The sequence below is a fragment of the Cynocephalus volans genome, chromosome 13, assembly GCF_027409185.1.
Source record: "Cynocephalus volans isolate mCynVol1 chromosome 13, mCynVol1.pri, whole genome shotgun sequence".
In the NCBI taxonomy this organism is placed as follows: domain Eukaryota; kingdom Metazoa; phylum Chordata; class Mammalia; order Dermoptera; family Cynocephalidae; genus Cynocephalus; species Cynocephalus volans.
In genome coordinates, this window is record NC_084472.1 from 102,765,219 (window position 1) to 102,779,432 (window position 14,214).

Below are 14,214 nucleotides of genomic sequence, written 5' to 3' on the forward strand. Positions count from 1 at the left end.
TTACGTCAATGTTTAAAACAGCAATATTTGGAATAAAAAGAAAACTTAAAAGTGCCCAAATATCCCCAGTAGAATAGTGTATAATCACACAATGGACTATCCTTTTCTCTGTCTATGTGGCTATCTATGAAAATAAACCATAGTTATACATATCAACATGAAGACTCACATGAACATAAGCAAAAGAGAAGTCACAAAAACGCCTGCAGTATGATTCTAAATACAGAGAATGGAAAATAGATAAAGCACAATGATTTTGCTTAGAAATGCACTGTGTATTAGAAAATAATATTCAGAAATTTTAAGATCAGCGCAAATGCTACTGATGTAGAATAATATATTTATCTTACCAGCCCTCTTAGGAAATCCTGTTGAGGGGATTCTCAAAGGTGTCATAAAATGCCCATTATCCACCTTTTGACCAATAAATTTTACTGTTACTATTGCATATGGAAGACACTGCCTAGGTTTATCTACTGGATTTGAAAGGATGTTGTATTCATAGAAGTATACCTGAAAGATAAATAAGAAGAAAAATAATAAGTTTATGATGATTAGTCTTGGTAGTCAGACTTGAACAAGATCATATTTTTAAAAAGTCTATATAACTACATGATGTTATTTATTTATCTACTTCTACATACATCCTCCCCCTGCTATCTTCAACCCTTGCTTTTTTGAAGATGTATAAAGTTCCTTTCTTTCCCCCACTACATTTTTTAATTCATAGGCTACCAATCTCAGCAGAAGCAGACACGATCTATTTTAAAATAGAGTATTTTTCCATTAAAAGTTAAATATTTTGCATATGCTCTGAACCATCATATTGTATTTTATTTGGCAGCAAAAGTAATTAGAAAAATAACAATAGTTTAATACATTTTACATGTGGGATCATATCTATACTTCGATATAGAAGATTTATCTTCACTTAATCATATATATGATTATATATAATATATATAATTTATCCTCTATAGAAAATTAAAATTCCACAAAGTATCTAAGCAAAATATGATAAAAGATTATTATTTCACTTAACAACTAATACATAATCTTTTCTTCTTTTCTCCTTTTGCATAGTACAAAGGATCATTATTGCTTCAAAATAGCCTTGTTTTTTCAAATTAATATTTTAATTGATAAATAGTAATTGTATATATTTGTGGGGTTCAATGTGCTGTTCTCATATATGCATACAATGTGGAATGATTAAATCAAACTAATTAATATACCCATCACCTCACTTACACATCATTTTTTTCTTTTGGCGGCTGGCAGGTATGGGGATCTGAACTCCTGACCATGGTGTTATAAACATCACACTCTAACCAACTGAGCTAACTGACCAGCCTTACCCCTCATTTTTTATGGTGAGACATTTGAAATTAACTCTCAACAATTCTGAAATATACCACACATTATTATTACTATGGTCACCCTGCTGTGAAGACTTGTTAAAAAAGAAATTGGTATGTTTTGCAAGTTAGAAATTAATCTATGGAACATCTAAATAAAAGCTGCCACTCTACTTTAAACAAAGTTAAATGTAAATGTGGAACCTTCTTTACTAACATTCCCAGACCACAAATATTAAAACAGCTTTCACTGTTGGCTTATTCAAAGCCTATTATATTAAATAAATTAAGAGATTTTCATTTAATATTTTTGGAAGTGGTCTTAAGTCTTGTATCATACAATGTCAAGCATGTAATTTTCAAGTAATCAAACGGACCATAATGTTAACATACCGCGGAACCACAGGCTTGCAGCTCAATGGCATCTTTCAGAGAAGGTATACTTCTTGACATGTGGCAATCAAAGTTAGGAGAAGGATCCCAAGAAACTTTGTTTTTATCCACAGAAGGTTGAATTTTCTTAACTCTTCCAAAGAGAACCTAAAAAAGAAAAGCAAAAAAAAAAAAAAAAAAGTCCATAAGAATACAGCAAAACACTTTTAAACACTCACACTTCAAACAGAAGAGCAAGGTTTACACTGTTTTTTAAAGAAGTAGAAATATGAACGGAAAGCTAACCCATGTCCCAGATGAATGGGCTGACTTAACATGGTAAATATGCCAATTCTCCCTCAAATTAAACTCTAAGACTAATTCCAATAAAATCTTCAGAAAATAGACTTTTAGAAGTAAGTTTTAATCTAAAAATTTAAATGAAAGATTAAACAAACAAGAACATCCCTCCAAATTAAAAAAAAATATATATTGGCCAGAAACAGAGAATGATGGGACAGGACAGGTGAATTATAATTCCAGATATTAAAACATTTTCAAAAGGATGGTATTACAAGAATAGGCAAAGGAAAAAACAAACAAAAAACAGAACACACACAAAAAAGCCCAGAAGTCCACACATATACTAAAAATATAGTGTATTATTAAAAGCACAATCTGAAATAAGTGAAGCAAGAATAGATTATCCAATAAATGGTATGGAACAACTAAAAAGAATGAAATTCTTTTCTTAATCTGTAAACCAAAATATCATGCAAGTTAAATATGTAAGTATTAAAAACACAATGAAATATTAGAGGAAGAAACACAAGCAAATATTTATCTAATCTCAAAGTGAGAAGTCTTTTCTCAGAATATGTGCCAAGAATCATGAATCCAAAACATACAGATTTCACTACCCAATATTCTAAAACTTCTGAACATCAAAAAGAAATGAGCATAAAATTAAAACAAAAAACAAAACTATGAACATAACTGACAAAAGACAAGATACAAGAAAGTGCAATGAATTCATGAAAGGTACACATTTTATATAAAATCAGCAATTCTATCACTATTATTTTAAATAAGTTAATATATTCATTCAAAAATCAAAACAATACTAAGGGTAATGTGGTATCCTGGATTGGATCCTGGAACAGAAAGAAGCATGAGTAGAAAAACTGGCAAAAGCTGAATGAAATCCATAGTTTAGTTAATAGAGTTGTACCAATGTTAGTGTCTCAGTTTTGACAAACATGCCACAGTTATGTAAAATGTTAACATTAGGAAAAGCTGGGTAAATTGTGTACATGAACTCTCTGTACTAGAGTTTGGTAACTTTTCTGTAAATCTAAAATTATTTCAAAATAAAAAGTTTACTAAAAAAATAACAACATGAAGTGATAAAACATTATACAGAGAAAAAGCCTAGCTCTCAAGATATTCTTTATTCAACTGATAATACTCGCAAAATCAACTATGAAAAAAAAGGAAAAAAACCCAGTAACTGGCAAAGGCTATTAACAGGCAATTCACTAAATATAAGTAGTCAACAAATATATACAACAAAGTTTAAAAAACTCAGGAAACCATAATAAGGAAGAAAACTGAGCTAAATGAGGAGAAACAAATGATCACATATTAGACTGGTGAAGATTTTTTTAAAAAGTGTAATTACACAATGAGGGTGTGAGATAACAGGCATTCTCATACACTGTGGATGGAAATGTCCATCAGTACAACCTTTCTCAGTACAACTGGGCATTACATATCAAAAGCTGTAAAAATGTACATACCTTTGACTCCTAATTTAACACCTGTGAATAAATCAATTAATTCTTAGCAAATAATCATGTGTGTGTGTAAAAACATACCTACAAGGAGGATCAAAGCAGTATTTGAGAGTGCAAAAACAAACCAAACCCAAAACTAAATAACTTATAATCCACAACATTACCAAATTTATGGTACAGGTTTACGGTGGAATACAATGCAGCCATTTAAAGGATATTACAGACAAACATTTATTTCATGCTATAAAAAAAGCTCATTTTATAGTCAGTGAAAAAACCAAGTTACATTGTATATAAAGCAAAAACAAACTTTAACAATTACACATGCATATCTGTATATATGAATAGAAGACTATCAAAAAACAAAAAAAGAACTGTGGCTATTAATGAGCTTTTCAGAGTATTTTAGTACGCTGCAAATTTTCTAAAATCAGTATCTATTACTTTTCAATATAAAAATAAATTATGCTTAATGAAATTGAAGAAAAAAAGATATATTTTTAGAAGAGCAAACTGTTTACACCTTGGTCTAAAGTATTACATTAAAGTTCCTTGGAAGGAGCCTGCTGCTGAGTCATGTTCCTCTTTGGACAGAAGCAGGCTAGAAGTGAAGAGCTGGGACCCTGGGATGCAGACCTGGGGGCCTCACTTCATTCTCTCCCCTCCCTACAGCCTGCAAGTGGAGGTCTTGAGGCACTCATACTTACCTGGCTGTGTCCCACCTGGCTGTGGCTGTCAGGCATCCATGCTGTGCCACACTATGCTGTTAACAAAGACCCCCGCCCAGATATCATACAGACCCAGCGGCTGCTGCAGCTCCGTCTGTTTCACACTGCAGTTGTCACACACTGCTGTAACATAGTTTTCTATTCTGCTGCTTCCTTGCTGTAATTTGCCACCCTGAGACAGAGTCATAACCACATAAGATCATAAGATCACTCCTCCTGACCTGTTGCAAAAGACCCAGAAATGCTATGATATAAAAATAACAGCCTTGCTGCGTTTGGGGCTCAGCCTTTGGACAGGAGTCCACTGGGCCAATGCCAGCATATCTGTAAACTCTGTTTCCTGTTTTAAGCCTTGGTGTTTCCTACCTCTCCCTGCGAGTTCACAGTAACCCACTGCAACAGTCTCACTCCAGCCCTAAAGCTAAGTCTGTTTCCAGACTGAGGTTCCTGGGGTAAAAAACTCAAGTTTATCAGAAGACAAGAATTTGAAAATATCTGAGGTAAAAAAATATAAGGAATTATGTCATATGGATCATTGATCTTATGTAGATGTACACTCACACACATCATCCTAAATTGTCCTTACATAAGTAAGGATCCCGCAAACCTATTGTGATTTTAGTAGTTCTGGCAAAGCTACAATTAACCAAAGAGTAAATCTTAAGAAATTATGTCTGTTAAAGCTTGAGATTCTACTATGAGACTTACTTTTTCAATTCTGAATAGTTGTAGATTTTCAGAAAAGTTCCTAAAAATGTTCAGAGGTTGATTCTGGGAAGATGGTGGAGTAGGAAGCTCCAGAAATCTGTCTCCCCACCTAGACAATAATTGCACTGGCAGAATGTCTGGTGTAACGATTTTGGAACTCTGGAGGCTAGTGACGGCTTGTGACTTCCAGGAAAAGTCTTGGATAGTATAATGCAGTTAGTTTCAGTCAATTTCAGTCGTTGGGCGCAGTAGTAGCTCCCCTCCCCTCACCCGTGGGGCACCATGGCAAGCAAGCTGTGCATGTGTTCCTAGAACAGCTTGCACGCTGCTTGTGGGAGCCAGGGTGGGCAATAATAAACATTGGGTATATGTATTCTGATCACTGATTACTGCTTCTAATAAGAGAGGTGCAGACTGAGGCAGCAGCCATTGTTGTTGCATCTCTTCCCATTGTTGCAAACTCCTCCCCCTTTGGCTAAAGCAACTCTCAGGAGATTAAAAGGGCCAGTGCCTTTTTCCCTCCTTAATGTTTCTCTTTTTCCACTTTTTGGAGCCAGACACTGAAGACTATGACATTCAAAAGTAACCGCATATATCGGGGAAATCAGAAAGTCACCATGTAAGCAGAGGATAAGATACAGGCTCAGAAACTACCTGGGAACACTTTTAAGTTTACATCTCAGGCAGATCCTTGGCATGGAGACAGCTTACAATAAAATAAATAAAATAAAATAAAACAAAAAATGTCAAACCCTGGGAGGGGGAAAATCTTATTTCCAGAGTTACCACATTATTAGATTCAAATGTCCAGTTTTCAACAACAACAAAAAAATCACAAGGCATACGAATAAACAGGAAATTATGGCCCATTCAAAGGAAAAACAATAAATCAACAAACTGTTCCTGAAAAAGACCTAATGACAGATTTCCTAGACAGATTTTAAGACAACTGTCTTGAAGATGCTCAAAGAACTAAAGATATGAAGAAAGTCAAGAAAACAATGTACGAAAAAAATGGAAATAATAAAGAGACGGAAAACCTAAAAAGAAACCAGAAAGAAATCCTGTAGTCCCTAGAGGGATTCAAAGACAGATTTGAGCAGACAGAAGAATCAGGGAAGACTGGAAAATGGAAATACTGAGTCTTTGAACAGAATGAAAAATATTGGAAAAAAGTGAACAGAGCCTGAGAGACCTGTGGGGCACCATCAAGTGGACCAACATATGTGTTGTGGGAGTCCAAGAAGAAGAATGAGAAAAGGGCGAGAAGATTTTTAAAGAAATAATGGCTGAAAACTTTCCAAATTTGATGAAAGATATGAATACAAACATCCAAGAAGCTCAGTGAACTCCAAACAGGATGAATGCAAACAGACTCACAGACAGACACATTATAATCAAACTGTTGAAAGGCAAGAGAGAAAATTTTGAAAGCATTAAAGAAGCAACTTGTCACATACAAGGGAGCCTCAATAAGATAATGAGCAAATTTCTCATCAGAAACTTTGGAGGCCAGAAGGCAGTGAGATGATATATTCAAAATGCTAAAATAAAAAAAAATGTCAACCAAGAATCCTATGTCTGGCAAAACTGTCCTTCAAAAATGAAGGAGAAATTAAGACATTACCAGGTAAACAAAAGCTTAGGGAGTCTGTTATCACTACATCTGCCCTGTAAGAAAGTTACCACTATACTGCCCTGCTACAGAGAGTCCTGCAGTTGAAATGAAAGGACACTAGACAGTAACTCGAAGCTTTATGAGGAAATAAAAATCTCAGTAAAGGTAAATATATGGGCAATTATAAAAGCTAGTGTTATTGTAACAATGCTGTGTAACTCTACTTTTCCTACATGATATAGGAGACTGATACATTAAAAAAATTATTAGTCTAAAAGCTAATATTATTGTAATTTTGGTTTGTAACTTTACATTTTGTTTTCTATGTAATTTAAGAGACTAATACATTAAAAAGTTATTAGTTTATGTTTTTAGATACGTGTAAAGATGTAATTTTGTGACATCAACAAGTAAAAATAGGGGCAGAACTGTTAAAGAGGTAGAGTTTTTATATGTTGCTGAAATTAAGACAGTATAAACTCAAATTTGAGTGTTACAACTTTAGGATGTTAAATGTAATCCCCATGGTAACCACAAAGAACATAACTGAAGAATATAAACAGAAGGAAATGAGAAAGGAATTTAAATGCTTCACTACAAAAAAATTAAACACAAAAGAAGATGCATTATGGGAAATGAGAGACAAAATGCTATAAGGTATATTGAAAACAAGTGGCAAAAAGATAGAAGTCCTTAATAGGAATTACTTTAAATGGAAATGGATTAAACTCTCCAATCAAAAGACAGAGATTGGCAGAATGAGTAATAAAACATGATGACAGACTCACTTTAGATCCAAAGACACAAAGAGGTTGAAAGTGAAAGGACATAAAAGGATATTCCATGCAAATAGTAACTGAAGGAGAGCAAGGGTGGCTATACTATAGTAACAGACAAAATAGACTTTAAGTCAAAAACGGTAACAAGAGCAAAGAATGACATTATGCATTAATAAAAGGTTCAATATGCAAGAAGATATAGCAATTATAAGCCATCACACACCCCTCATAACAAACCATCATGATATATAAAACAAAAATTGATAGAATTGAAGGGAGAAACAGTTCCACAAGAACAATTAGAGATTTCAATTACCCCATTCTCAATAATGGATAGAACAACCAGACAGAAAGTCAGTAAGGAAAGAGAAGACCTGAACAATACAATAAACCAACCAGATCTAACAGACATATACACAACACTCTACCTAACAACAGCATACACATTCTTCTCAAGTGCACATAGGACATTTTCCAGAATAGACTGTGTTAGGCCACCAATTGAGTCTCAACAGGTTTAAGAAGATAGATAACATATAAATTATATTCACTGACCACAATGGGATGAAGACAGAGATCAATAACAGAAGGAAAACTGGAAAATTCACAAATCTGTGGAAATTAAACAATACACTCTTAAACAACCAACTGATAAAAGAACTCACAAGGGAAATTTAAAAAATACTTAGAGATGGATAAAAAATTACCAAATCTTATGGGGCACAGTTAAAAAAGCAGTGCTATCAGGGAAATTAATATACATAAATGCTTACATTAAAAACAATAAAGATCTCAAATCAACAACCTAACATTACAACTCAAGAAACTAGAAGAATAAACTAAACCCAATGTTAACTGAAGGAAGGAAATAATAAACATCAGATCAGAGATAAACAAAATAGAAAATTGAAAAATAGAAAAAAAATCAGCAAAACCAAAAATTTGGTTCTTCAAAAAGACCAACATAATTGACAAACCTTTAGCTAATGGACTAAGAAAATGACTGAAGATTCAAATTACTAAAAACAGAAATGAAAGTAGATATTTTACCACTGATTCTACAGAAATCAAAAAAATTACAAGAGAGTACTAGGAGCAACTGTATGCCAACAAATTGTATAACTTACATGAAATGGAGAAATTCCTAGAAACACAAAACCTACCAAGACTAAACCATGAAGAAATAGAAAATGTGAATAGACCTATAACTAGTAAAGATACTGAGTCAGTAATCAAAAATCTGCTGACAAAGAAAAGTCCTCAAACTGATACCTTCACTGGGGAATTCTACGAAACATTTAAAGAACAGTAATTCTTCTTAAACTTTTCCCAAAAATTTAAGAGGAGGGCATACTCTCTAACTGATTCTGAGAGGCCAGCATTAAAAAACAATAAAAACAAGAATTGGTAAGGATGTAGAGAAATTAAACCCCCTGAGCGTACTTGGTGGGAATATAAGTAAAATGGTACAGTGCTGTGGAAAAAGTATATGGTGGTTCCTTAAAAGTTTTCAAATAGAATTACCATATGATCCAGCAATTACACTTCTGTGTATATTAAAAAGAATTAAAGGCAGGGTTTCCCAGAGATATATAGTAGTCTTGGTATACCCATATTCATAGCAGCATTATTTACAATGGTCAAAATGCAGAAGCAACCCAAGTATCCATTGACAGATAAATGGATAAGCAAAATGTGGTATGTACATTCAATGGAATATTATTCAGCCTTAAGGAGGAAATTCTAACATATTCTACAACATGGATAAATACTGAATTCTGCTAAGTGTAATAAGCCAGTTACAAAAAGACAAATACTCTGTGATTCCACTTATATGAAGTACTTAGAGGAGTCAAAATCATAGAGACAGGAAGTAGAATGGTCACTGCCAGGGGCTGGAGAAAAGAGTGGTTATTGTTTAATGGGTATAGAGTTTCAGTTTGCAAGATGAAAAGAGTTCTAGAGATGGATGGTGGTGTTGACTGCACAACAATATAAATGTACTCAATCCAATGAACTGTACACTTAAAAATTGGTAAGATAGTAGATTTTGTCATGTGTATTTTATCACAATAAAAAAATTGCAAAGAAATACACACTTATGGGATATTTGGAAAATGCTAATTTGAAAAACTAGAAAGAACAGAAAACACTCCATATTGTCATGATTCAAAGATTATTACTGATAACCACTGAATGTATTTCTTTCTGGTTGTTTCTTAATCATCTTGATGATATCCCATATAATTTATTTTGTTGTTTTTGTTGGCTGGTACAAGGATCAAACATGCTTGATGTTATCAGCAGCATGCTCTAACCAAGTGAGCTAACTAGCCAGCTCTTTATATAATATTTTTAAACTTAATTTTTTAAAGTCACTTTTTTTTTTTTTTTGTCTTTTTTTCGTGACCGGCACTCAGCCAGTGAGTGCACCGGCCATTCCTATAGAGGATCCGAACCCGCGGCGGGAGTGTCGCCGCGCTCCCAGCGCCGCACTCTCCCGAGTGCGCCACGGGCTCTAAACTTAATTTTTTGAAAAAATTTAACATGATTGCATAAACATTTTCCCATGTCTTTAAAAACTCTGTAAACCCTAACTGCAACAGATACATCACATTCCAGAGAGAGTATATACGATAACTTCACTATGCATTATTGTTGGACATTTTACACAGTAGCTATTTTCTTCTACAGTAAACAATGCTTTGATACACACCTAAAAAAAAAAATAGTTCAGAGGTCCTGTATACCCTGTATCCAGCTTTTCCTAAAGTTAACATCCTACATAAACATGGCTCAATTATCAAAATTAAGAAATTAACATTGGTATAATACTATTAACCAAAATAAACTGTAAGAGTTTAATAATTTTAACTTAAGCCACTGTTATGATGATACAATGTTTCAGAGGAGGACACTTAATACACTATGGTATTAATTATGGCACGAACAAAAAAGAGAAAGAGAACAGGGTCAATCAAGACAGAAAAAGATATACACTGGGAAGACAAAGAAGTTTTGCTCCTCCACCCATGAGTCAGAAATAGGGGAAAATTTTGAATGATAATGATGACGAAAATAATAAATATTATTATTGCTATTTATTTTGTATAATGCAATTTTAAAACACTAATTTATATTGAGAGAAAAATATATTTAGGTCAATTTAAAGCAAACTGTACATATATTTAATATTTGTAAGAATGCTACCTACCTTAAAAATTACAATACTTTCTACAGTAGTGTTTTGACAGTGATGAGCATAATTCAAGGCAACATCAACATGTTTAAATAAATAAATTCCAAGAAGGGGATTTCCTAATATCTTCAATGAAGATGCTTTGGTACTTATCCCATTCTGATATATCTCTGCCACATCAATGTCAGGAAGAGCTAAAAAGCAGAAATGCTCTTCAAGTTCTCTGCCATATCTTCCATTCTCACGCATCTCTGATCTAAAGCAAAACAAATAATGTGTATATTTAAATAACAATACCAACAGAATTTTCAAGAAGATAAATATTTCAGCTTACCACAGTTGGAAAGTTAGAAACATGTTAATGATATTCAGAGGTGTCACTACCCTATGATTATAAATTAGGCTGAGGAATGAATTCAAGATTACTTATTCAGGATTTATGAACCACATGTTGTACGAGCCAGAGATAGTAACAGCTAACATTTCTTGAATGCTGCTAATGTACCCAGTACAGAATCTTAAGCTTTACATGCATTTTGTCCTTTCCTTCTCATTTCCCCAAGAAGTTATTATTATTATTATTATTGTTGTACTTGTTACACACATTTTAAAGATGAGAAAATGAGTTCAGAAAGTTAAACTCTGCCAAAGTAGCAAAGTGACAGAGTTGGAGTGAATTACACGTGCCAACTCTTGTCTGTCAGGTTCCAGAGCTCAGTTATTGTTATTTGTGTTATGGAGGGAAGAACATCAATTTTATAAATAAATTATATCTCTATCTCTATATCTACATAGATATGAATACACACACACACGGTCAATTATTAGGATATTCTCCATTCTTCAGAGATCTAGATAACAGCTGAGACAAACAAGCTAATATTTTGTTATAGACTCCTATCTTAGTAGTAAGAACATTACGAATCGTCCTCAGAAAAGATTATAGTCTGAAGTATAGATACTTCTGATTCTACTACTTCCATAACAAGACCCATTTAAACATATATCCTCCCCCCAAATTGGCAGATTAGATAGGGTGTTCTACATGGCTTGCTCAGGAGTAACAGCAGCAGCAACTGCCACACCAGGTAGTACAATAGAGAGGTTCAGACACTAGGACAGAAATGTGATTCCAAATGATTATCCGCAATGGAGAACCTACAGAATCTAGCAAAGGAATGTATACACCACAAAAGGAAATTGTTCTTGAAAACCACATGCTCCTAAAATTTATTTCTTAGAACACCACTCACAGAATTTGTATAAGGTATCCTATGAACATAAGCATATTAATATTTATTTATTTATTCTTTCTTTGCAAGAATGACATCATTAACAGTAATCAGGATTACAGAACACATGGCAACAGCTACAAGCAAAACTGACTGATTAGATAATGACCACTTTTCTCCTAGTTCCCAGAGATGTCAATCTTAACTTTTAAATCCGCATGTCCGTATTTCTTGCTCTTGCTTTCAACTTGACATCAGTAGATTCTGTGAACCACTAAGATCTCTATGTTGACGTTAAGGTTTAATTCTCACAGAAGAATTATAATACTTTCTCCCATTTCTCTGATTTCTCAATTGGTTTTTCTTGGGATTTGGAAAAACATTAACTGTCTGAGCAATGCTTACAAGGAATTCCCATTTAGAAACACTAACAACAATAGCACAAAAGTCAGGAGGGAGGGAAGACATCTAAGTATACTGCTGTTGTAAGGTTCTTACACTACACATAAATATAACATTATTTGAAGATACATTGTGATAAATTAAGATGTATAACATTAAGTCCTGGAGAGCAGGGTTTTTCAACAGTGGCACCATTGACATTTTGGGCCACATTCTTTATTTTATACCTAGTTACCTGGCTAAACACTATATCATCCAAAGGGATTCCATGGAATGAAAAAATATATAACTTAATAGAAGTCCGACTCAGGGCTACAAAAACCACTGTAAATTAAAGTAGAAAATATTCTCTTGAGTTTTATATTGGTAATAATACTGATAAAAAAACTCAGGCCTAAATATGACTTAGATAATAAAAATGACTGATTAAAAACTAACTTTCAGAATTATTTCTGGCTCTAAAAAGTTTTGTAAAAGGTTGGCTTTTCAACACTCATCAGACACCAGGATCTATGTCACAATGTTAAATGACAGACGCTCTGAGTCTCAAGACTTCCATTTCAGAGGCAATAGGTAAAATGAACCTGAATAGCCTTTTGTGTGTACAATAACATGTAATCAGATAATATAAAGATCTAGCATATACAAAGTTCTCTATTACCAAGAGATACTAATAAGCATCATATTCTGTTAAAAGGATATTTATATTATCTTAAATATTTTAAAAAACATGAGTTAATAATAATTTTTGAGAAATGTTTTCCCATGTTTTTGTGTAGCAATACTAATGAAAAATAGGTGTCAAAATCTGTCAGACCTTGAACCTTACACATTGTTTAAGCTCTAGAACAGAAAGCTCAAAATCAACCCAGCACTCAAATATTAAAACCTGTAGTTATACTCTTATTTGTGGGTTTGTCATTTTGGTCATCATTATTATTGTTATTAATGTTTTTAGCTTATAAACAACAGAAACCTATTTCTCACTGGTTTGGTGGCTGGAAGTCCAAAATCAAGGCATCATCTCTTGAGTGCCTGTTCCTCATAGCACCTTCTCATTGTGTCCTCACATAGTGGAAGGCTTTTTTTTGGGGGGGGGGACTGGTAAGGGGATTGCAACCCTTGGCTTGGTGTCGTCCGCACCGCGCTCAGCCAGTGAGCACACTGGCCATCCCTATATAGGATCCGAACCTGCGGCGGGAGCGCCACTGCGCTCCCAGCACCGCACTCTCCCGAGTGAGCCACGGCGTTGGCCCAGAAGGCTATTTTTTAAAACTACTATTTTATTAAATACTAAGTAAATAAATGTAAAAGACTTAGATGAGAAAACATATTGATAGAAAAATTAAAGAGATTAACATAGCACAATTAATGAATGGTAGAAACAGAACTGGACTCTTGTATCTCTCTCCAAAGAACATGAAATTTTAATTAACTCTGCACTACTGTGCTGTCTCCCTACTGAAACCAACTACAACAGAGTAAAGGTGTCCCTCAGATGAAATGCTTATGTCATAGTTAATTACATCATCCAGAATAGATTCCAAGATAACCTGCATAAAGTAGGTAATCAATTTTTTGTTGAGTAAATGAAACACTGAGAAGCATGGAAGCATCTCATCTCCAAGTTCAACTGGAAACAAAAGTATACACAAGGTGTTTAGCTACTGGGGGTGCCTAAAGGAAAGAATGAAAGTATTCAAGTAAGTATGTTTTTTAGAAAATAGTTAAAGAAAACGAGTCTAATTCCTTGGAGAGCTTGAAAGGGAACTTAATAGTTTTCAAACCCACCAGATTGCTAGTGACAATGACTCATTGACTAGCTGGCCCAAAGTGCAATATAAGAAATGAAACTTGAACAACTACGAGAAATTGGGATTCAACAAAGTTCAAGTAAGAAAAAAACTCGCTAACTCACACAAGTCCAGAGATGAGGCAGTGTGTTAGTTTTCTACTGCTGCTGTAACAAATGACCACGAACTCAGTGGATTAAAAAGCATATACTTATTACCTTACAGTCAT

At 33.8% G+C, this 14,214-nt stretch overlaps 1 protein-coding gene across 1 annotated transcript in view; it reads right to left on the reverse strand.

Annotated features, from left to right (window-relative positions):
- The window catches only part of TEX15 (testis expressed 15, meiosis and synapsis associated), a 50,040-nt gene that overhangs the window by 21,183 nt on the left and 14,643 nt on the right, over positions 1 to 14,214 (reverse strand). Inside the window, exons 3-5 of the mRNA XM_063076466.1 lie at positions 10,574 to 10,814; positions 1,752 to 1,898; positions 351 to 513 (exon numbers count right to left, since the gene is read on the reverse strand). Coding sequence (XP_062932536.1) covers positions 351 to 513; positions 1,752 to 1,898; positions 10,574 to 10,814 — 551 coding nt within the window. The remainder of the gene's footprint in view (positions 1 to 350; positions 514 to 1,751; positions 1,899 to 10,573; positions 10,815 to 14,214) is intronic.